The sequence below is a fragment of the Anopheles darlingi genome, chromosome 3 (assembly GCF_943734745.1).
Source record: "Anopheles darlingi chromosome 3, idAnoDarlMG_H_01, whole genome shotgun sequence".
Lineage (NCBI taxonomy): Eukaryota > Metazoa > Arthropoda > Insecta > Diptera > Culicidae > Anopheles > Anopheles darlingi.
In genome coordinates, this window is record NC_064875.1 from 71,116,060 (window position 1) to 71,140,967 (window position 24,908).

Sequence of the window (24,908 nt, forward strand, 5' to 3'; positions counted from 1 at the left end):
ATGTTTGGTTTCATGGTAGTATGTAAGTTTGCATCCCAACAGTTTATCTCTTCTGGACAACACATACACATCTGAATGGTGCATTCTGGGTTGAAAAAAATACATGAATACAACACTTCCTTTAAGTTCCCTCTTGGGTTATTGAAACAAGCAGTGCAAATAGAACTCGTGGTTTGATTGAAACTCATTACCACAACATAAATCAAACATATTTCAATCGTCTGGGTACCTGTCTTTAAAACAATGATCCGACTCTTTTACGACTCTCAATCGGAGATTTAAGTTAACACTCGAAATAATATTTCCATATTTTTTCTTCGAAAATGATCATGATACAACAAATCACACTTTGCTATGTAAGGCATTTGTGTGCTTTGTAAGTGGTACATTCAACCGACGGAGAGGAGAGAATGTATCCAGTTCGGTTTACTTTCCTCATGCAAAAATCTCATCCTTTGATCATACAGCCCTGTTTAGGAGATAGGGAAACCACAACGCCATTACACATATCTTGAGGAAAAGTATTCTGGGACAGGAGGCAGTTGGGGAGAGGTCTGATAGCAATAGAACATACATATAAACATGTACTTGACTTTGTTTGTTTGGTTTACCACTCATTGTTATCATAAAGTTCACAAAGTCGATTGATCTTCGCTCTTCAGAACGGTTCAACTTGTCGACCGTTTTCGAATTTTAAACGCTTTCAGCATTATAATTTGTCTTGCCTGTATCTTCATTCTTCTACTCAGCCAATGAAACCAAAGATAGTTTTCTTTCTCGCCTTTTTTGTTGCTTATAGCACTTGTTGCGAACTTGCGTTGCACTTTTGTTCTAACACGGTGCATTGTCTTCATCTTCTTGTAATATTGATCTTTTATTCCATGCAGACTTTCTCTTTTCGCCGACATACAACAAACACTGTGCGCTTGGACACCGACGAACGAGACGTCCAGTTTTATCTGCTTTTCACCACATGCGATGATGTTTTCCTCGACAAATCTTCCTTCAGCCAACAGTTGAGTACGCGATTATTACGAAAGTAACGCAAAACTCAAAATTAATCAATATCTTCTTTGTCGCCTTTTTCTTTCCGTTAGTACGACAGGCAGCATGCCATGTTTTCCTCGGCCCTTCGCTGCAATTGTTTTTGACTTATTTCACATTTTTGCTGCTGCTGCGCTACTGCGATGTATTAAATTGCATTATCGCTCTTGGTTTGCTATTTCGCGGGAAGCTACTCTCATTGCACTCCTACTTACGGTCTCATTTTCTCGTTTTCTTTGTTGCTGTCCATTGATCGTGTTTTAATCAATAGTCAAAAGAATTTCTATTTCCACATGTGTTTGTGTGTTAATGTGTTCGTGTGTCAGTGTTTTGAAGGGGCGGGGATGTTGCTAGTTTATGTTTGTTTTGCTTTAATTTTAGTTTGGTTAGTTATCGCCTCCTTCTTGTGGCTCATCCCCGTCACCCTGGGTATCGGACGTCCACAGCGTAAGGTTGTCTCGCAGCAACTGCATGATGAGTGTCGAATCTTTATAGGAATCCTCGTTCAGTGTGTCCAGCTCAGCAATCGCATCATCGAATGCCTGTACAGATGATGGCGGAGTTGTCATTTTCGGCCCGTTCATACGCATGGTCGATCGCCGAAGAAACAAAATAAAAAAAATATTATTTCACAATCATAACGGTGCGCATTACAACACTGAAATTCATACAACCAAAATGAAATAAAATACACAGTCACAGTCGCATGGTTACTTTTATCGCGAATCAATATATCAGATAGCGCTGGAATCCTTGGCGAAAATCGAAGCTTTAATGGCAGCTGCATTGCATACCTCGTATTAGATGCAAAACGATTACATTAATTAGAGGTCATATTAACATTATTTCAGACATTCAGCATTTTCAACAAATTTGAAGGACATGCAGCACACTCAAGTTAAAAGAAATGAGACAAATCTTTTAATAGAACAGATCCAGTAGGAGAAAAAAAGCAAGTATATTCCTATGGCATTATTCATTCCCAATTTGTATACACACACGTTTGGAAATTAAATACCAGAACTGTAAAAGCTAGCATTCACATGAAAATAAAAAGGCAATGATGGTCACAATTTGATTCTTGCCAAATAAACAATTTAACAAATTTTGTTAGAAACAAAAAAAAACATAGTAATGTGTAGGAGGCCTAAATTCATTCTAAATTAACTAAAAAAGAAACACAATAGTTCAATCAAAACAATTATGAAAATAATAAAAAATATATTTTAACCTGCTTTGCCAAGTGACAGGCCCGTGCCGGAGAGTTAATGATTTCATAGTAAAAGACAGAAAAATTTAATGCAAGACCTAACCGAATTGGATGCGTTGGTTGCATCTTTGATTTTGCAATATCGAACGCTTCCTGATACGATTTCTGGGAATCTTCTACCACGGCTAGAGAGAAAAAGACAAATTAAATATAAAAAATTATGTTTCTCTTAATGATCCTTGAAATGTTGTGCCTCAGTGCAAGGTTTATATTAAAATGATAATTCTGCTAATATTTTTATCAATGATTTTTTTTACGCTTGATTACATAATTTTTCGATTTATTCTATATTAGTAACTTGGAAAATAATTTTGTTTAGTAACACAACAAACTTTATCAGAAAATTTAGAAAGTTCGATCAACTAAAGCTAAAAATTGAAACTCGTTGGAAATAATATCCAATGAGTTTTACTCGAAACAAAATAATTTTTCTAATCAAGCAATCGATTATCATTTTCGCAAAAAAATTATTCTTCTGAAGAACTGCGTTTGCCAGACCATGCTAATGGTCAAAGTATAAATATGAGAAACTTTCACAAAAGCATGATAGATATTTGAAAAAAATATGCGTCTGTGTATTTTATTATTTTGGCGGACTATGCGTCTCAGCTAATGCCTGGGAGCGCAATTAACGCTATGAACCATAAAGAAAACAATTGACCTGTTTAGCCAGCTGGCAGGCTTTGTCGGGAGAATTTAAGATCTCATAATAGAAGACTGAGAAATTAAGCGCAAGACCCAACCGAATAGGGTGTGTTGGTTGCATTTTGCCTTTACTAATTTCAAAGGCATCCTGGTACGCAGCTTGGGAATCGTCGACTACGGCTGATTTTCGATGTCGCAATGAACGCATGACACGGAATTGATAGGATGAAAACCGCAATCATGATACGAAGCAATTGCGTTGGTAGACGAATGAAATGGAGACAAAAGATGTACGAAAGAGATTAGTCATTTTCCTTATACTTGTATCTTCACGGCTCCTTGTGAATGTACAGGAAACCTTCGGCTGTATAAAAGATTAGATAATCCCCATGCATCATAAGTTCATATGGAGACGGGATCATCTTGGTGAGAACAAATCATTTTTTTATGTCAAGGAAAAGGAATGATGGAAGCTGGATGTGAGACAATTTTTTTGTCTCTTCTGCTAATAAGATAGCTCAAACAGAAGACCCACTGCACCCCTTTTTATGCTCTTCGTTGTTATAGGTAATCAACAAGAAATGAAACTTACTATGCCGTGTTTCACCAGTGGCTACTTCAGCTAGGTATCGGTAGTAATCTCCTTTCATTTTGAGATAAAACACCTTACTCTCTGGATTACTAGCTTTGGGAATTAAGAATTTATCCAGTAGACCCTAGAATTAAATTTAACGTTTTTTTTTTCATTAAACTCCCTACAGCTACTGATAGCACATGAGTTGCTATCTACGTACCAACACTTCATAGCATATTTCCCTCAGTTCCTTCTCAACTCGTTCTCGGTACTCGCGGGCTAGTTGTTGTTTGCGGGCAGAGGATTCGGTTTTCTGTTCGATGGACGATATAACTCGCCACGACGATCTTCATTCAAAGATTATTTCAAAAGAAATAAAAAGAAATGATTTCATTTTGCTTTCTATGTCTAGTTTCGTTTTTATGGCTTAAAACTTAGTGATCCTTACCTTCGTGCACCGACAACGTTCTTGTAAGCGACGGACAGCAGGTTCCTCTCTTCGTTTGACAATTCAACACCAGTTTCTGTTACTGATTTCATTGCCTGTGCCATATCATCATATCTAAAAGAATTGTTTTGTTTATTTGACCGAGGGATTATCATACTATGATTAAACTATTTACCGTTCAGATTGTTCGGCTAGTTTTGCCTTCTGAACTAGCTCTTCCTTGTCGACGGTAGACATGTTGAAAGTTTTTCGTATTAGCTTCCTTTTTCACTAGCTTAAAACAAGACAAAGTTCCTGGAATAAAGAGATTATTTTTTACAATATTTTTTTTGCTATATTGATATTCAATCAAATGTTTTCATTCACGTTTCACTATGGCTCAATTAAATTTATAAGGCAGATGCGATTTCCAACTACCCACAAAAGTGGTTAGCGCAAAAGAATAAGAATTTTCATCTGTTTGGACATTATGATGACGTAATCTTTTCAGGCTACACAACAAATGCAAATCAAACATGATTCACACAAAAGCCTACACTATTACCCTTGTATAAATGTCTCAGTGTTTTTCTACACTACACAGATTCATTATTAAAAGTCTGGTTCAGGTGAACTTGGAGTTGCATCTTATAGTAATTAAACTGCATTATAACGACTTTAAATCAATTCAAAATTGATTTGCTTCTAAACCGATTTTCTTCATTCTTTTACTGGATATTAAGTTATTTGCTAACAGAAATGATGAATGATCTTTTACCAATAATCTATCGAAGATATTTAGTCAACATATAATCGAAAATTATCGTAAATAACGTCACATAGGCACATTTCTTTTATACACACGGACAAAAAACTTAAAGGCAGTAACCAAAAAAAAAACCGAAAGCATAGCCATCCTCGCATAGGTTTAATCAATTTTACTATTGAACCATAATTTAAGACACGGATACAATAATCATCTAGATACAGAATCTAAAACTCTATCAATAATCTACTGAACTAAACAAATAAGTTAACGAAGAGTTAATGATGACACCTGCATTAGATTTTACACGATATATGATAAAAAAAATGATCGGAAAGATATGCTTTCGTTATAACACATTTATCTCTTTTGCATACTCATGAAGTATGGATCACTCATATTCCAAACTATGCTACAATTTTAATGGATATTCTATTTTCTGAAGACGCTATACTACAGATGAACCCAGATCTGACTAGAATCAAATCAATCGAATATTTTTCATAGTCGATACTCCACCACACCTGGAACACACACACACGGTCACACTTGCTGGCGTCAGCACGCACGCACGCACGCACGCGCACGCATACAAACATTTCCACAAGCCACAAGCGAAAAAAAATTGACCACATTTTTGCGTCGCATTCTTTTTTTGTCTCTTGAATCTGCTTAACTGTTAAATATATATTTTACTGACTGCACAATGGTATTCATGAAAAAAGTACATAAATAGCTGACGCATCGAGTTCAGAGTAAATGTATAACGATTTCTAAGCACTGCGAGTGACACCGCGCCGCATCATGAATATAGAAAGAACAAGTTCTATAAACGTAAAAATCCTCCTGCTTCGTGCTCGTCACATTTTTTAATCACGGTGATCAATTTGGCAAAACTCGACAATTAAGAATTAAGTAAAGCTGTGTTAAAAAAAAAACTAGATATTTGAAAAATTTAAGACCCATCATATTTTCCAAATAAATTTACCTTCTAACAACTTTATTACCTATCTACCGAGCCTGTGCTGCAATTCCGAGTGGTTCATATGAATCCTCGACAGGATCAGACTGACCTATGACGATTTTTTTCTAACTACTGACTATGTCACTAGATACGCAGAACGAAACGCGTGGTGAAAAGCTTGAACGAACTCCGGGACTGAGCACGGATCGGCCGGATGTCGTGGTTCAAAAATACCGACATACACGGCACCGAGACCAGACCTTACGCTCCCAGTCTACTGCCACAGTTGAGATCGGCGGTTCTAACTCTCAAGACTCTCTCAAGATCGGTCCGAGCACGATGCGTACGAACGAAAAAGCAATGCAAGCTGTTGTTGGAGCAAACAGAAGTATCCCGAAATTGAACCGCGGTCACAATCTCGAAGGTAAATGTAGATAAAATTGTGAGATTGTGAGCAGTGTCGCGAGAGCCAGAGTTTGGTTCCGTGCACGCATGCGCACAGTATCAAAAAGGCCTTTAACTACCATGATAGAATACAGCCGCTATAAGCGCAAATTGTATCTCTATTGGTACCGGAATGAATCTAGTGGACAACAAATCGAACATCTCCATTTCAATTGTGTATGGTATTCGAAGATCTCGAAGAAAGTAGTTATACCATTCCAAGACTAAAAATATTTCCAATATGATTGGATTTGTAGATATATTGTTGTTGCATTTCGTTAGTTGCCCACTTCCACTCTCCGTTTTATTTTATAATATCTGGCTTTTGGTTATGAAATTTCGTAGCCTCGTAGCGTGATCCTTTCGAATCCACTATTTAATTGTTATATTGGTTGGCGTATATTGTCTTGGTTGTCGTTGTTTCAAGTGGAGAAATTTTATTATGAAACCACACCCACAGCCTTCCTGTATGAAGGCGGCATAAGGTAAACGAGATGATGATGATTTCAACATTTGTTCATTCATTTAAACCATACACTTTTTTTAATACCCTTCCCTCTCCACCTCTTTAAAATGAAGTGCATTTTAAGGCTTTATTGATCTCAACCTAACCGCTTAGGGCCACAGCATAATATGCGGCATGGGACGAAAATCGTTAAATAATGAGCTCCTCTCTTTCGATCCCTGGTCTGCAGAAAGAGGTCCGTAATAAGCTCTATTCTTTTCTTTTATTGATTTGAAATTCTTTAGCCAAAGCAAGATTTTTTTCCAACAATATGCTTGCCCCAAATCCACACCATAGAGCAGTGGATCGCGGCATACGCATTAACTTCCTGCAATTTATTTTTTGCTTTTTAACACGCCTCGTCCACCTTCGGAATCGAATTAGCCTTGAAAATGTTCTACCAATACCTCCCACAAACTGCTCACACAGCTCAACACACGCGTACCAACGCACGCATAGATTTCTCGCGAGCATAGGGGGCTACCCTAATCGAAACCCCGATAACGGCTGGAAGTTGGACAGAGAGGGGTGAAATGTCTGTCGCGAGCGCCTTCGAAATAAAGGACAGCATCTAAATCATTCAACGATTTAAGTAGTTTTCCTCAGGTCCTTTTCCTGCCGACACGCTCAAATATGCAGATAACTTTTCCGATGACGCATCCCTATTCTTACGCACGGAAACTCAAATCGCGCTTCTGCAGCACTCTCACCGAGTACTGGCGTATCTGTGGAATGTGCCCGTTTTGAGATTCATATCCATCAAGAAAGCTTAATGATAAACGATTTTTTGTTATCAACCTTAGATCTGTGTGTTTATGTACAGGTGAATCAGCAACTATGTATAGGAAGGCTTTCCAATGTTACTTGTACCCAACGAGTCGCTAGCGACACACGAAACTCGTAAATTAGAGACTTGAACGAGAAAAAGAGAAGAAATTTCTAGAGACATCTGCGAGTGTCTTGGGCTTTTCATCTCTCCGCTTCGCAGCCTCCGTAGGAAAATTTTGCTGGCCTGTTAGTGGCTATTCAAATTCAATTCCGAAGACACCACACGCTGCAGCTCCGCATTCTTCCACCCAAGCGAGCTCGTGACGCACACGTTCCCAGGCGCACGGCGACCCACACTTTCTCGCACGCATGCACGCACACATACACCTTTCGTGATTTTTTCCGAGACGCAAGAATTCCTCATGCTGAGCGGGTGAAAATGAGGAAAAATAGGGATCACGAAAAACGATGAGGCCGTTGGGCGCTGATCACTAGCAAATCGGTGGCGCACCTTGCCAGGTTGGAAATTTTCACCCTCGCTGGCCCTATTTCCGATTTCGGTATCGTGTAGGCCGCTCCGTTTCCGTTTTAAAATGGCGACGGGGGTGCGTCCGAAGCAAAGAGTTCTCCCCGGGGGTTGAACCGGGTGCCAATATTAAGCTGGCAAGCTGTGGAAATCCGCAATATCCTACTTACTTGTGCTTTCGCAGCGGCAATATTTTATTATTTTATTTAAAAAATGGCACACACTACTTTTTACACAGCTCAACAGCTCAGCGCAGCTCAACTCGGCCGAAAAAGGGTTCTTGGGTAAAGGTAAAGGTGTGTCCGCACTGAGGGACTGCCCGCGTGGAATTTGGATTTTTGATGAAAATTTCCTTTTTTCTTGGACAAAATGCTCATATTTTATCGATCACTACTGTAAACACGTTGAAACTGAGTTGAAATTGAAGTGCGCTTGAGCTTGTAATTAAAATAACTTCCAGTTTCAGGCTTTCCAACTCGCTGTTTTGGTATTTTCCGATTTAATTAACCACCCCCGAGCGATTGGCGTTTTATCCGGTCAGAAACAGGCGAAACCGTGAGTTTTTTCAAAATGCTTATGTCAATCTTTTTTCTAAATTTTGGACGGCTGACAGTTCGAAAATCGGATTAACTCCGTCTCGACTCCCAAACCCGTACAGTATAAACTCTTTGACAGCTACAGTGATGATTGGTAAAATAGAGCATTTTGTTCAACAAAGAGGAAACTTTCATCAAAAATTAAAATTCCAAGCAAGAAATGGGCTACAACCCTGTGTTCCCGTTTGTTTTGGTTTTCCACGTGTTTCCGAGTTCTCAGACCGAAACCCGCGAAATTTAAAACAGTTTTTAACAAATCAAGAGCAAATTTTTAATCCCAAGAAGTTAAATTAAATAGAGGATTTGGGATAAATCCTCCTCGAAGAAGAAAAGCACCTTGTTTCATTGCAATAAACGTTCACAATCTGAAAAATGCCGAAATCTAGAAGAGACAAGAAAGGTAAAGATGCTGCGAAATAGCTCTGCGATCGCGGAATGAAATGTTGTTTTTTCTTACAGTGTCCCTCACCAAGACCGACCGGAAAGGATTGTCTGAAAAACAGCAGATTATCGAGGAAATTCAGATGTGCCGAGAGAAATACGAGAATGTGTTTCTGTTCACTGTTCAAAATATGCGCAACAGCAAGCTGAAAGAAATTCGCACCAAGTGGAAAAACTCGCGGTTCTTTTTCGGGAAAAACCGCGTTATGCAACTGGGGCTAAAGCTGGTGAGTGACGAGGACAAGCTGGGAAAACTGGAGGCGGGCATGGACCAGCTGCGAGAGCAAATGATTGGGCAGTGCGGCTTGCTGTTCACTTCCGAAACGAAAGAAACCGTGCTGGACTGGTTTGACTCGTACATTGTTGATGAGTACGCCCGGAGCGGTTTCCGGGCCACCCAAACGGTCAAACTCGAGGCAGGGCATTTGGAAGAGTTCTCGCATGCCATCGAGCCACATCTTCGATCGCTGGGAATGCCAACCAAGCTTGACCGTGGAGTAGTAACACTGTATAAAGAGTACACGGTATGCGAGAAGAACAAAGTTCTCACTCCGGAACAAGCACGCATTTTAAAGCTCCTCGGCAAGCCCATGGCAAAGTTTAAGATCATCATCAATTGTTGCTACACTGCGAAGGAAGGGTTCGAACTTATCAACAATCGGGATGTAGAACCGAAGAAAAAATCTAAAACATCTTCTACCGGCATCCAAAATCAGAAATCATCTGTGGCGCTTACTGCCTCTGATACCGATGGCGATGAAGATGAAGAAGACGAAGATAGCGAAATGGAATTGGATGAAGACGACAATGTAAGCAATGATGAAGAGATTTAGTATCGGTTACTAATAAAGTGGATCCTAAACACTGGTCTTCAAAACTGTTCAAAAACGGTCGGGCGTTCACGAAGTCGATGGTTTCAACGCGAACTTTATTTAATTAATCACTAAAATAAATAAGAATCTACATTTGTTACAGACTTACGACCAAATTCTCTTCCTCGCATCGAGAATTCAAAATGTAAGTTAATGGTGGCTTGACGATTGCGACCAAGCTTACTTAATAGTCCCTTTCCCTAATTCTTCCCGCTCTAGCGTTTTTTTATCCTGTCTTATCTTTCTTGTCTGTCTTTATGCATCGCCCACGGTAGCAGATTTCGGTATCATGCGTGATACCACTGGAGATGGAAGTAGGAATCACGAGCGATCCCATTGGGTCTACTTTCGGGGTCTCCGCGGGAACTAAATCTGAAACTACCGATTCGAATTGTGTTTCACTAGAAGCCATATCTGGTTCAGCATCGTTAATATCACCATCGTCAGTATCCTTTACTTCCTGTAATAAAGTTTCATCCGTCGTTTCAATATACATATCCTCTGCAACTTCAGCGCCTTGCACTACTGTTCCTATTTGTACGCCATCAATTTCCTCCTCGGTATCGGAATCATTATCGGCCATTTCATACAAATCCGAGATTTTCTTTTTAACATCATCGAATATTCCGGACCCCTGTTGGGAGACGTTGTCTAGCTGTATGTTGGTGTCCTTATTTGACGTAGGAATTGTTGTTACAGCCTCAGCGATTGCACTATCTTGTAGAATCGATAAACTTGTCGTTGTTTGATCCACATTTATCATTGTGGATAGTTCTTCAGTAGGCAAAGCAGTAGTAAAATTAACGGAATCCGCTAAACTGGCATTGCTTTTATAATCTACCTCCATAACTTCTTCAGAACGATCTTTCATCGAATTCGCGGTAGTTTCTTCATGAGCAGTATTTTCTTCGTCTTCAGGATGCGCATTCGTTTTTTGATTACCATATAAAAGGTTATCATTTTTTGCCGTCAGACCGACGAGATCAATATTTTTCAGAGAATCTTTTATGTACGCTGGACTGTTTAAAACCTGTGCGGCGTGATTTATATGCTGTGATTCGGCAGTCTCGAAGGAATCGATGACTTTCGGTTGCTTACGTTTTCGTAAAAAATTGTTGCGATTATTAGAAGGTCTGCGTGGTTCTTCACCTAATTCCCTATGGTTACTTTTTGCTAAGAGAGCTTGACCCTTGGGCAAAAATGTTTCCTTATCGTTGTTATCTTGGATGAAATCCTTCATTACATCATTTAAGAGGTCTGCAAAAGAAGAAACCCTGGAACAAACAAAATTGGGAGAAAATTTAATATTATTTTCTCAAAGACCCTGAGGATCGTAGTAACCTTTTTTCAGTACTGTCCTCCGAAAATTCTGCTTCTTCGCTATCCTTTTGCTTGTATTTCGAAGAAACATTAACTAAGTATACGTCGCTGTCCTGAGCAGCGGTGACAATCTCCGTTTCTGGATCTTGGAATGTATTTTCATCCTTTGAATCGATGTTGCGAGCTTCTGACTTGAGTATTGGTTGGAAAGAGTTTTGATTCAACCTTGCAGACCACTGCGATTCTTGAGGCTGCAACGTAAACCGAGTTCGTTCGCGTATTCGAAACCGGGGTCCATTGCTGGATGGCGTTTGCTGTGTAGTCGGTGCAACGTTTGGCTAGAATATAGCAATCAGAAATGAGCAATAAAAGCGCAAAACTACTATTATAAATATAACTACGAAATTACAAACATACCTCCTGCCGGGTGCGTACTGATGATGTAACGCGTCGTTGATTGCCCCCCCGTCCAAAGCCACGTGTTGTAAGATCCGGAGAGGCAGTGGTTGCCGCTACTGGAAACTCCGCTGTCGATGTCGTCGGTCGGCGTGTTCGTCCTCGTAGTATATCTTGTCGGTTTTTAGTACGTAGCTGCAAGAATATTTGTTTGATACGAAGAGAATGTGAATAACGTCTCGAGGATTTCAAAGGCTGACTTGTAACATACGGAATATGACCCTTGCGTTGATTGTTCATTGTAGAGTTCTGTCGGGGTTGTTAGCGTTGTTGTTGGAGGTACGGTTGTAGTGGCATACAATCTCGAAGGACGACGAACGAAAGCCGGTCGCCGTTCAGCTGCTCTGGGTATTTCTGCGGTTGTCGTATGTACGGTAGTTGGTCGTTCGGTTGTTGTGCGAGTAGACTGTACATTTTGCCGTTGTCGAGAAATTAGGCTGGGACGACGACCAGAACGAGTGGTAGTTTCTATTTTCTGTAACTCCATATTTTCGTTCCTTGGAAGATCGGTAGTTTCGGTAATTTTATTCTCAATTTCGGTCACCGATTGATCAAGTGATTGGCGAACTGTAGCCTCCGTCGAAGATGTCGGCTGCTTGGATCGCAGCGGAATCACGGAGTGTGAATGTGTTTCTATGTTTCTATCTGAAGGAATCACATCATGGGAGCGAACAACTTCATCTCCTAAATGCTCATCTGTTTGACTGAAAAAGACCGTCGTTTGTAACGGTTGTCCTGTGGTCAACATTACTTCCGATTCATAAGGCTGACTTAACTGTATTGAGTATTTGCGTGTAACTGGCTCATTTCCAAGCGGCACTTCATTGGTGAGTGTTGTTGAAATAAAACGATCGGCCAGCTCTGCCTCATTAGTTTCTTTATAGCTGAGTGTGGTTGGTGCAGTCGTGGTTGGTGCAGCTGTTGTGGCAATATCGAGCCCATTAGATGATTGAGGTCGAATGACAGGATAATTTTGCTTTAAAACATCGCGTTGATAATCAAGGTTTTCCTCCTGTTTAGATGGTTCCCTCGGAGTATTCAATCGACTACGCCCACGACTCCTTACTGCTACTGGTCGTTCATCATTATTCGGTACGTAGCGTGACCGTGATCGTGAAATCGGCGGCCTAGAGCTACTGGTTTGTGCTCCCGTATATTCAGGTGTTGCGGTTGTGGTTCGAGAGGGATGTGGTCGACGACTACGTTGTAGTGGTCTCTTTGTGGTTGTTGTAAGTGGTTCTGAATCGTAAAAATCTTGCGACGATGGTTGTGCTGTTGTTCGATGAAGTTGTTTGCGGAAATTTGAGGCCCGATTTGCTCCGACAGGGGAAATAGCTACCTCCGGGGATTTAGTTCTGCTATCCTTTGGTTGTACAGCCCAAGGATCGTCCATTAAAGCATTTACTAAGCCAGGTAGATTGGCACTGATCGGTGGAAGTTCGGATGGAATACTATATTGCTGTTGATCGGCAGTAGTATCAATCATCGGCTCTACAGAGGGCGTCGTTGATTCAATCGGCTTGGTTGTATCAGCAGAATAGCGATGAGACTCGCTAAATGTTTCGGTCTCATACCTATGCGGCATTTCATATTTTGGCTCACGCTCATAAAATTTACTTTTCTGCTCAAATTCACGGAAGAAAGCATCTTGAGTCGTGAGAGTGGTAGTAGCTGTCGTTGGAGGAGCCGTTCCGGCCGTTGTCGATAACTCTGGGCTGAAGTAGGTGCTCACATACTTTTGTCGCGCCGATACTTGCTCCTCTCCGATAGCAGCCGCAGCTGTGTAGTAGTTATTTCGTATTGCTTGTCCTTCTTGAGCTCTGCCAGGTAAAATGGTTGTGGCAATTGTCTTAATACCTTCTTCTTTTTGGGAGGAGCGGGTGGGACTTTGGAAAAAGTCCAAGTACCCATTATCGACTACCGATTTAGTGTGAGTTGGCCGCACGGAATCAACCAGTTTGAATTTGTGCACGAAATCTGTTTCTTTAACGGAGTCCACATTGATCGCCGTTTGATCATAGCGCTCAGTAGATGTTTGTTGTTGATGCGGACGGCGGCTACGGAAATTTTCTTCGCGAAAATGTGTTCTTAAACGCTCCACATCGAATTGCGTGTGAGGGTTGGTAGACGGGTTTTCCGTAGTGGTAGTAAAGGTAGAAGTCGTTGTTATAGGGGTTGTTGTAGGACTATTGCTAGACGCATCATAAAATGAGGGGATTTTATGGTCTGGCATAGGCTTGAAGTCAAATTGTCGCGTGCTACCAGTAGCGTAAGGTCTGAGGGGGTAGTTACTTTTCTGAGTGGGTGGGGTAACCGTTGGTTTTTTAGTTTTCGCCAAATTGAAATATTCCTCGTCGACTGGCGAATTGCGACTCGCAAGTGTTGGAGATATGTTCTGGTTCTGACTAAATGAATTGAATTGTGCCTGGGAGGGCGAAGTTTTCCTCGTCGGCGTAGTATACAGGTCAGCATCGTAGACTTGTCTAGTGGGCTGTTTCGTCACAGTGTCTGGGAAATTGAACGTAGACGGTGTGTAGTATTGAACATTGCTCTGCGATGTCGGTCGCGTATACTGTGTTTCTTGTTCCAAAGAGTTGCTGCTAATGCTCTGGCGAACTATGATTGAACCAACGTGTGGAGAAGGAAGTGCAATCTTGGTGTATCCAGACGGAGTATTGTAACTCAATGGAGCTACAAAGAATGGATGTTCGTCAATCTTTCGATTGGCTCGGTTTGTAGATTGATCTACGCTGGACAAATAAGGCAGGTCAAATCGCGAATAACTTTTTGGTGGTGTTAGTCCAGATGGTCCAATAAATACTTTCGGACTATTTTTGCTCACTGCATCCAGTACTGCAATTTCGTTAATGTTCTTTAAACCTCCCAGCACCTCGTTTGTAGACAACTTCCCATGTCCGCCATCATTAAACAAAAACAATGCTAATGGCGGTTGGTTCGGTTTTGGCTTCGTTGTTGAAGAAGACGGTTGTAATGTTTGAGAAGATTGTGTTGTGGCAACGGTGTAGGGCGAGCTCCGTAAGGATTGTGGTGAAACGGTACGGACAGAGTTAGGTCCCGGGGTTGTTGTTGTGCCTGCTGTATAGAATTCGTTTATCAACGAAGGGCTCACTGGCTGCGGAAGACTGTTGAAACGATTGCTTTCAATAGATGTTGAAGACGGATGAGTCCCAGATTTTTGATTGAACAAGGTCTCCACTGGTACGTAGAGCAACTGTACTTCTTCCTGGGAAATAGGACCCCCAGTGTTCGAATTAGTATGCACGTTCACAGATTGATGGGGTGCCTGACGATCATCCTGTTGGCGAATGTGTTGGTACGAGAATGGTTGCTCGACATGTACCGTTGTTTTTTCTTCCTCGGTATGTAGTGTTTCTGCTAAAGGATCCTTGGAAAAAAACTGTTGTTCAAAGGGATTCGAAGAAGACCCTTGTGGGGATGAGGGCGGTGGTGGTGGTGGTGGAGGTGGATGCTGAATCATTTGACCAACAAAGGCAGGTGCCCTTTGATGAAAGAATGCTTGTCCTTTAGGGTCAGCTGTTGCCTGATTGAATCCGGACAAATGAAACTGTTGACGATCTCCCAATTCTTGCAGTTGCGGTTGTTGCTGCAGCACGAAGCGATTCGATTGAGGAAACTGATGATTCAAGAAGGTGAAGTGGTGTTGCTGCGCTTGTGCAGTGTTGTCCGAACTAAGAAATGGTTGCTGCTGTGGACCGGTTGGTGCGGTAAAGTAGTTCAACACGCGGGCAGCGTGTTGGCGCTCATTCGATCGTGACAGAGGTATCCAATCATTTCCAGGCGCAGTTTCGCCAGTAAATTCTGTAAGTTGTCTCGACCATCTTTCTCCGGCTTCTACAAATATGCAACAGCTCAAGGCTGTTATTATGAAGATATGTCTGAAAGACATAACGTAATTCGATTGAGGTTTCTGCCTCATTGTATTTGCCTGTCTACCAGTAGCTGTGTGAGATAAGGAGAGATGTTATGATTTTCGTTACTAACGTGAATTATTGGTTCGCTCTCCACCCACTTGATATCCCTGGAACTCGTGTATCATGTTTGACGAAGCATAGCATTTGCGTCTTGTCTCGTAGGGTTTAGCGGTCGCTAATTGTGTAGGTGTTTTCCCTTTTCATTTTTCGATTCATCACAATGGAAAGTTTCCCCATATTTATAACACTTCTGTGCACCATTGCGATCTATGTGCCTATCCGCTCCGTCGAATCGTGTTCAACGGGTTTATTGTTCCGAAGGGAGGTAGGGTTTGAAAGTAACGAGAAAAATGTCTATTGCTTTTTGCCGAAGGTAAGCTTTGAGATGAGAATTAATTATGAGTGCATACACAACACGAACGGAAAGTAAGCAGATCGTAGACGCATCATATATGCACTTAAAACCACCTACTATTATTAGGTAAAATGAATGGAAACTAGTCGTCCAATGCACGCAAACGGTTGAGCACGGCAACTCTTCTGAGTCTAATGATGGCGATCGATTTCACTTTGGCTAGTCGCTCATTTTCTCTTAATTTCTTCTGCTAAACTTATCTTTGAACCGATTATGTCGCTGCCAAATGATTTGGATGAATTGACCAACAAACATACAGTGCATGTGCCTCTGTTTTCGGTTATAATGAAGAAATAAGAAATAGCCGATTATAATAAAGAAATAAGGGATAGGTTCAAAATTTTCCGCTTCCATGTTGGTGATTAATCGCTTCAATTAACTAGAAATTCACAAACTGTCTTATACAAGTTATACAAAAAGTTAAAGATAACTTTGCGATCAGTTTTGCAATATGTCATGAGCCGTTGACTGGTTATCAAGTGTCCAGAGGGAGGGTACGGTTGTATAAGATCCGGTTTCTCTCAACACGGCGAGCAGCTTCCTGTTGGCAAGACCTGTGGCTTATTTTGTGATCTCGGTCGAGACTTACGACGGTGAAAGTGCCTAGGTTCCACGATTCATTCGGAAAAAAAACCATTACCAACATTCATCTTCGAACATATTGAAGGGACTTTTTAAACGGTAATATTTTTATACTAATAGAAACAATTGTTGGTTTATTTTTAATATTCTTGGAAAAATATAATGACTTTACCATGTTCAACAATTTTATAATACTTGACAATTAAACAAAATTAGGTAGCTTATCAATGCATTGCCAATAAACTGAAAACTATTTGCTGAGATAAATAATTATAAATAAATTCAAATGACATTTTAAAGCTTTGGGTAAGTTGATTGAAAAACCGAAAGCTCTGACGCTGATGGGAAAATGAGATGAAAGAAAAAGTATCACTTCTATTGTTAAAACATTATGTTGACGAACAGGGAAAATGTGAAAGGGCGGTAACATTCATCTGTGTGTGAGCGAAGGCCTACTCGGTTAAATTCCACTTTTTGAAACAAACGAACTAATGCGTTCATGCAAAATGGAAAAGAAATATGTACCTAATTTCAGTTCAGCGCGATTTAGAGGAAATAATCGAAAGTCTTAAAGATGGAAAAGACAAGTTATAGCGTAATATGAAACGTATTGCAAATTTTTAGTATTTTGATAATTTCTTGTTATGTTTGCTAATATATGGCAACAAAAAAAATCCTTACAACTCTCATATTAACGGTTCGAAAGACTATGTATAATCCTACTCGATAAAGAAGTAACCGGTATCTATTCCCTTTTGACAGAGTGTATGTCATCTGGCCCCTTAATGTTTAAGGGGCCACTTTATATGGTAGATCCATCGGCCCCTTAGTGGCATCTTAAACATTAAAGAGCTACATTGCAAACCTATAGCAAAAGCGTTCTAGTTACACATTGTGTATTGCTGGACAACCCGCAACTAGACCACCTTGAATTAAAGCACGTCGCCCGTCGGAATTCTTTGGTCTAAGCAACAACTTCCATCAACCATGATCGGCTGCCTTTAAGAAGGAATTCTTTCGTAATGACTAAGCAGCGTGTAGCCTGTATCTAACTTGAGGATCTCGTAACGGTGTTCTAATTGATCCATCAACCATTGAAGATTTAATATTATTATTCCTAACTCCAAATCATTTATTAAATGTTCTTCACCGGCCGACCGGTAGGTGGAAAACGGAATGGTACAGAATACAACAAACGAAATATTGAATACCAATTGCGGATTGCGCAACTCAAGTATTGGCGGAGTTGCTTTAAAACTCGTTTACGCACGATTTGGAAAGGATGGTTGGTAGCAATAAAATAGAAAGACGGAATAAGAAGAATAAGATAAATGTATAAAGATTGAAAAGAACATGAAAAAAGAAGAGAAATGAAAAGGAAAGGGAAATCCGGATGCGAAGGGAGAAAGTGTGGCATTCTTCTCATATAACATCGATGCATGATGTAACAGTCTAGTGAAACCTCATGGTCATGATCGATTGTCAATCATGCTAGACAAACAATCATGGCGACAAAAATATTGTCGTATTTATCAAATTTGATTTATACCTAACAGAATATTGATGATATTATGTTAAGTTAATATTATTTTACTCAATGTACTGTTCGAACCATCGAAAGCATCGAACCATTGAATAAAATGGCTTCGAGATATAAACTATTTAATATTGGTTGTAATTGAGATGAAGCAATAATCCAACGTATCAAAGTTCGAGAAAAGAGATAATTAATCGACCAAATGCTGTACCATCGAATTCTATTGTATCTTGCCATTCTACAGACTGGCGGTTTTGTTCCTTTTCTCTCGTTTACTCTCGCTATACTTTACAGAATACTGATGATATTCTGTTAAGTTAATATTTTCTTACTCAATCATTGAATACAATGGCTTCGAGGTATAAACTATTGAATATTAGTTGTAGTTGAGATGAAGCAAAATATAATGTTCACATTTACCTTTGGCGACTGATTTACAAGTTCAATGTAATGTTGGAGTTGCGAAATGTGTATGATGTTGATGCTTTTTTAAAAGAAGACTTACCTGTGTTTTTGATTATTGCACACTAATAACTTTTACGCCGAGCACAGAAACAGTTCACGTCGTTTCATACAGTAAGCTCATCGGTAGCATAACTTTAGTCTCACTTTCTTTGTTTTTTGTGTTATCGTATATCTATATATTAGCTTGCTGTTAAAGATCCACTTATAGTAACATAAAAGAAAACGAGATAAAAACTCGAAGAAAAGCTGATAGGTGACTTATTTTTATCACTTTAAAATACAGTAACCAGAAAAATCGATATGTTTCTTATTTTTGCACAATTTTTTACAATTTCATTATCACTCGTTTTTGATTGGACCCACGCATTTTTCGCGTAAGAACGAATATTCCACTACACAAAGCGGTCGTCAGGCAGGGATTTATAAATTTTAGCGGTTTTTAGATGAATGTTTAAAATCATTCATATACTTACTAGCTTACGAAAAATGCCTTTCCAGAGATGACACAAACAAACACCCAGCGAAAAGCCTTGCAGAATTATGCAGCAAGGATGAATGAAGTTGTTCACAATGATTGTGTGCTTCTTATGGCGTGTCCAAGCTCAAACTGACTTCGATTGCTGTTCGCAGATAGAAAGGCAGCTGCCGAAGCTTGCCTGAGTGGGTTCCGTTGCATAGCAGACTCTTGGGAATGCTTAGCCAACAGGTGGGGGCATTTCGGTAAGTTGATGAAGCAGCGCTTGCGTACAACCACGTTTTCATGGATACCTAAGGAGATGGATGTCGTTACTTTTTGAGCTCCTATATTCGGAATAAAGTAACATGCATTACCCTTAATCAGGCAGCCAAGATTTCATTTCTTTTTTGTATTTCACTTACATGCTCTCAATAATATGTTTTATTGGAATGCCAAAGATTATGAAGTATTTTTTATTTAAATATACAGTTATGTTACATATTATATTGAAGTCATATTTTGGCTCGTAAATGGTGTTGGTGATCATTAATTTTCTCTTTGTAGTTATTATGCATGTTATTCAAGATCGATTGTTGGAATGAAAACAAATAACAAGTGTTACGTAACCGCTTTAAACATTATCACAATTATTAGATCTTCACTTGACTTCGGTATAAATGAGCTAATTTTATCCAACATGCTCGACCCACATTGGAATATGGCTTGATAAGCGGTTGCATTGTTGTCGAATCCAGGTCGAAACGTAATTTCATACATGTAGATCAAATCCAACATGAACGAGCTCGTGGGATTTGAAGATCAGACGACATTGCGAAACGTGGCAGTAACAAACATCATCGCGTCATCGTACTGTGTGGTTTTTTGGGTCTATGGAAGGCATGTCCAGAAGTTGTAGACTCTCAATTCATTCCAAAAACCCACAACGTACGTTACAACATTCTGCGTAATCTATGGTGGTGCAATTATTTGCGGTTGAGCTTGCGATTATGTTTAGGTTGAAGCACGAGCGTTGCCAATCTTAAAGATGCAATGCTATTTCTTACCACAAAGACAAGACACTTTGAGCCTCTATTATTCTTTATTCAACTTTACCCGGTTGGTTACCCGGCGGATCCATCTAATTTATTATGCATCAAGATTTCGGAGCCATTTGCCATGTTTTCATTTAGTACAGCGTCTTTTTGTGTATATTACAAACTGTTCGTTTAAACAAAAACGTTAGCAATGATTGATTTTCCTCGTGCACTCATGCTTTGCTGTCCGTTACATATCTTTACATGTTGTTGGATGACATGGGACAACAGTACGAAACCATAAAATTTTTCCATTGGTATTGTTTTCTAATTATAATTACGGATAACGTATGATTGATTTCATTCAGGATATAAGAAATGAATAATGCTAGTGAAATAGTTAATGTTTCAATCCTTTTTAATTCCACCACAATAATTGATAAGCAATTTCCTTCATGTATTTATACACTTTTAGCTCTTGTATTTTATAAGTTCTTGCATATGCTTTTACGGTGTTAACTGAAAACTACAATTTCTCTCCTGTCTTAAAGTAAAAAAATCGAAAGCAAAGGGCCTGCGCTACGTAAGTACGAGCGAAAAAAAGCGTTAGTCATAATTTTCAAAACTAACAGCGCCGAAAACGGCATGCAGCTAAGGAAAATCGGTACGATCTGTAACGGAACTATGCAAAAGCTGCTTTGCGAAAGTGTTGCACCCCACTTGTCTTTTGGAGCTCTGAATGGTTTTTTTTTAACTTATATGAAAACGGGCGACGGGTGTTTAACTCTGGAAGGTTACTGCTACTGTTATTATTTTAGCTGACAGCTGAAACAAGTATGCATTATTGGAACAGCTGACCTACCATGGCAAACATAATTTACATTGCGAATTTTAGACTTGATGGTTCTGCGTGCTTCGCGTGTGACACTGGTTTAGTGCAGCGAATAGCATTTGCTAGCTCTGTTAAAAATCCATCGTGTGATACCATCTCTGTTCATTAAAACAGGTCGAGCACTTTGCGTGAAACGTAAGAGCACACGAAGTGCAAAAATCACACATGTTATATGGAGTGAAAACCAAGCCGTCTGCTTTGGAAGCTCCCTACTGAAAAAGGCATTATCTGATAAGTATCGATTTGACCTTCGAGTCAATAGTATCTAACAATTTGGTTTTCACTGATTTTTACACTGAAGAATACACTATTTTTTTCAGAAATACGAAAATAATTACGCGTTTGTATATGTTAATTACTTTTTTATATTCCTTTTGTCGAAAAAAGCAGCAAATATGTTAATATGGTTGTTTCTCGCTAATCTGGCATGCACAGATATTTCTTGCACAGGCAGAGAGTTTTGGTTTACCTTTGTTTAATGATCAATCGACCAGCTATGACATACTGTGCTACTGATTTGGTACTCGAGTATGTGCAGCATCTCAGTCAGGCTTCGTTTCATTTCCGAAAAACCTGTTCTCGTGAACCGTAGCAGTAGTAATCGGAGAGACAAATAGTCGGAGAAAGTCTATACTCTAGAAATATATTTGTCTTTTCTTCGCTGCTGGGTTTTAAAAGCATTTCGTTTTGTTTTTAGCCTCTCGGCTCACTTTATCTTTGTCTTGCTCGTGTCGAAATAACATTCCCTTTTTGGGCGACTCTGAAATTATGAAACTTCTCACAATTCCTCTCATGTTAAAGGCAACACTAGGATCCAAATGGCTGCATTCCTTGTTTCGGCAAAACCTATTGACCAAGGGCGTCATTTTATGCAACTTCGAACTATTTGAGCCCATGGCGACTTCGAACCTTCCTCTGGTCTTCCTTTCGTTATTATGGATCGATCACGCACTTTTCGTTACGTCATGATACCGGCTACTCTTATCTCATGCATCATTTGTCTCTTTGCTGTGACCATTCGGAATTAAAACTCATGATCACGTATGATCGTTGTCTAATGAAACTGAAGAAGAAAAAAACAAGAAACTGATAATGAGAACTAATCGGCACACGCTTATTTTCCTAAAAGTATTGCTAGAGCGGCATGGTGTAATAATATCACTGTCCCTGGTAACCAGTCGTCAATGATGTAATTTACCAGTTTGAAATCAACCTGCATTGGTTGAGTTGCTTACTTAAATTACGAGATGGGGTATATTATGAATAAGTCTACTTCATACAAATTAATGAAAATTCTGATGGCATACGTTATAACTACATTACATATAACGTCAAACCCATTGAAATGTTTGTAACATAAATTCTTCTTCATTGAAAGAATATTCCAGGTTATAGTACTCTCAATTAATCTTAAAGTTTTAAGTCAGGCATGCAGCAGGAGAATAGTGACGATGACAGAGTGATGAATCTTCCAAAGCTTTCGTCTAGTGGAGGTTAAGGGTCAAGTTCACCACGATTCAACGGTACATAGTGTGCCGCTAGCGCCTGACCTTCTTTAAAGTGATCGAAAATCAAACGGTCGTAATTCGTTTGACCTCGTCATTGGATTGTCTATCGACGATGGAAAATGGGAGTGTGGGTAGTAAAAAATTGAAACGGAATGGGTTTGATACAGAAAAGCAGTTTGTCGCTTTTGGAATGCGTTTAGCATTGAAGTCTTTTGTTGGTAGTGTTTGTGTGTATGGTTTTCCTATTGCATTTGTTTCGACTTTGAAGAAGGACAAAAAATAGGAAAACATTTACAAAACATTCTCTGTCACTCTACAGCCTTGTATCTATTATATTGTGTTAGTTCGGTCAAGGTGTAATTACGCATTACTTAGGTAAATAAGCTCAAGTAATTTCCTTAATATCGTAATTTTTTATCATTATTACGTTTGATAATAAATGCAATATTGTAGACATGTTTATGGAAAATGTCTTGAAATACTGTGTTTAGAAAATATAAAAAATATCTCAGGATGGCTTTATTTACCATCACGAAATTCATGCGCAATGAATTGAGTAATGGTGATATAATATTTCAAATATGCGATACCCTAGACTGAATTCCACGATTCCGAAAACTTTCACTGACTCCATGAGCGGAAGTGACTAAGTCTTGGTTTTGCGTACAAATGCAAGATGAAATTGAAACCGTATGCGTTGAGCGGATGGATTCGTGATGAAGTGCTCCACACTTTTTGCCATTTTCCATCTACAACGTCACCTTACAATTGGAGGCTGAATCGAGCGGATTGATTCTCAAGTTGAAAAATGGCTCCTGTTGACCTCTCATGCTCCTGTATCTTTTCCTTCCGATTTGGGCGATACATGACACTTTCTCGATGACCTCGGGCTGTCAAACGTAAGACATGCTTCCAACATTGAGATTGAAACGCAACTTTCTTTTTCATAATGGTTATTATCGGTTTCATTGTCTCCAAAAGATCAGGTGCATCTATGAGCAGATGGAGTTTTTTGATAGACGTTGTGTTTGCATGACTTACGGAAGATGAGCATGGTTTCATAATGTTATTTACTTTTTATCATTTAAAAACAGTGGTTGTCGTGAGATCATTTATTGACATTGAGAAACTGTCAATAATAATAAACCAAGGAGGATAAATACGAGAGAATATTATATATTAGAGTGTTCAGACCACAATGGGGTAGTCATATTCACCTTTTCTCTTACAAATATTTTCTCTATTTGGTCATTGACAAAATAATGACGTCAATATTTATGTTAATCTGGTCTACCATTAACGATATATCGTCTCCAATGAACAATAGCACAAAGGAAAGAAAAGACTATACTTTGGTTTTCTCCAAGTTATTTATTTTTCGTCTTTGTTTCACTCCTACGCACAAACATGGTTACGAAATCGAATGCAGCTACGCATCGTTTTATTATATCTCTATCAATGTAAATTCTTAAAGAAACACCATAGTAACATAAATTAACAAATGAGATGTCGTACAATCCTGAAGGCAAGTAACTTATACTTGTAGTCAATTGTCTGACAGTTGATGTAAATCGTTGTGTGTCCTTCTTACTTTACACATAAATTATTATTCAAAGTATATATATTCAATCAGTCGTTAAATTCTCCTTGGTGAACTTTTGATACTAGAATGTTTTGCGATGCAAATGCATGAATTCAACAACAAATATATTAGATACACATTTTTCATTTCCAAATTGATTAGGAATTAAAGGCGAATCGTTTTGTAATGGTGCTGCCAGGTATCGTGAATGTTTGATGCAGAGTGATATTTTTTAATATATTTTAGAGATTTTAAACTCTTTGCGAGTTTATTTGCGTTTGTAATGCATGGCCATACTCATTTCATTTTACATGTTACAAGATGTATTGATCATCAATTTGAGATGCATTATTGTAACCGGTAAATTTTGTATAAAGTTATTTAAGTTTATCACTTTTCACTATTAATATTTTCTCTACTGGTTTCGATCGTGCATCGGTGGACTTCCTATCATTCTCGAACATTGATTGACTTCTCAATGTTTACTATCTCTTTTTTTTTTTTTTTGGGTTTCGATGTAAATTGGGGAAATATTCAAGTGCTACAACTTTTTAAATCTTACACAGTGATTCAGTTATCATGCGTATCCTAGATCATGCGATTGGATCAGTAAATGCGGAAGAATAAAGAAGGATCCCAAGTGGTTTATTTAGCAGTAGTTCAAACGAATGTTGTACTTCATATTGTTGTAACTTCAGATAGTGTGGGCAAATGATAACAAGCAGAATGTCGTAGATATTATGAAATAGTTTCTTCCTTAGTAACGTGATGGAAATATATTTATCCACTTCTGCTATATTTTATAAAGCATAGCGTTAAAGTATAGGAACAAGTAGTTCTCATTTTGACTGAAGTGCTAAATAAC

At 39.2% G+C, this 24,908-nt stretch overlaps 4 protein-coding genes across 9 annotated transcripts in view; 1 reads left to right on the top strand and 3 right to left on the bottom strand.

Moving 5' to 3' along the window:
* Positions 1–844: 844 nt before the first annotated feature.
* LOC125956242 (14-3-3 protein zeta) overlaps positions 845–24,908 on the bottom strand; it is a 29,668-nt gene continuing 5,604 nt past the window's right edge. Inside the window, exons 1-7 of one of the 5 annotated variants that reach the window (XM_049687911.1) lie at positions 8,104–8,264; positions 4,157–4,275; positions 3,982–4,095; positions 3,754–3,880; positions 3,552–3,675; positions 2,276–2,439; positions 845–1,586 (exon numbers count right to left, since the gene is read on the bottom strand). In XM_049687911.1, coding sequence (XP_049543868.1) covers positions 1,431–1,586; positions 2,276–2,439; positions 3,552–3,675; positions 3,754–3,880; positions 3,982–4,095; positions 4,157–4,218 — 747 coding nt within the window. In that variant the 5' untranslated portion in view covers positions 4,219–4,275; positions 8,104–8,264 and the 3' untranslated portion in view covers positions 845–1,430. Of the gene's footprint in view, positions 1,587–2,275; positions 2,440–2,975; positions 3,140–3,551; positions 3,676–3,753; positions 3,881–3,981; positions 4,096–4,156; positions 4,276–5,714; positions 5,885–8,103; positions 8,265–24,908 lie in introns of those variants that run through there. The other 4 variants (XM_049687910.1, XM_049687913.1, XM_049687912.1 and 1 more) reach the window with 4 other exon arrangements.
* LOC125956241 (mRNA turnover protein 4 homolog) lies at positions 8,697–10,429 on the top strand. Its single transcript, XM_049687908.1, has 3 exons — positions 8,697–8,929; positions 8,989–9,987; positions 10,062–10,429. Exons 1-2 carry the CDS (start codon positions 8,902–8,904, stop codon positions 9,801–9,803), a joined length of 843 nt encoding a protein of 280 aa, XP_049543865.1. The 5' UTR covers positions 8,697–8,901; the 3' UTR covers positions 9,804–9,987; positions 10,062–10,429.
* On the bottom strand, positions 9,878–19,165 carry LOC125955756 (mucin-2). The gene is made up of 6 exons (XM_049686901.1): positions 19,044–19,165; positions 18,611–18,771; positions 11,830–15,599; positions 11,580–11,753; positions 11,184–11,500; positions 9,878–11,116 (listed from the first exon to the last, which is right to left on the bottom strand). Exons 3-6 carry the CDS (start codon positions 15,574–15,576, stop codon positions 10,069–10,071), a joined length of 5,286 nt encoding a protein of 1,761 aa, XP_049542858.1. The 5' UTR covers positions 15,577–15,599; positions 18,611–18,771; positions 19,044–19,165; the 3' UTR covers positions 9,878–10,068.
* Positions 24,494–24,908, bottom strand: part of LOC125956240 (multiple C2 and transmembrane domain-containing protein) — a 9,911-nt gene continuing 9,496 nt past the window's right edge. For both annotated transcript variants that reach the window (XM_049687906.1, XM_049687907.1), the window contains exon 16: positions 24,494–24,908. This exon is cut by the window's right edge and continues 2,338 nt beyond it. The gene's annotated coding sequence lies outside the window, so the exon portion shown is untranslated.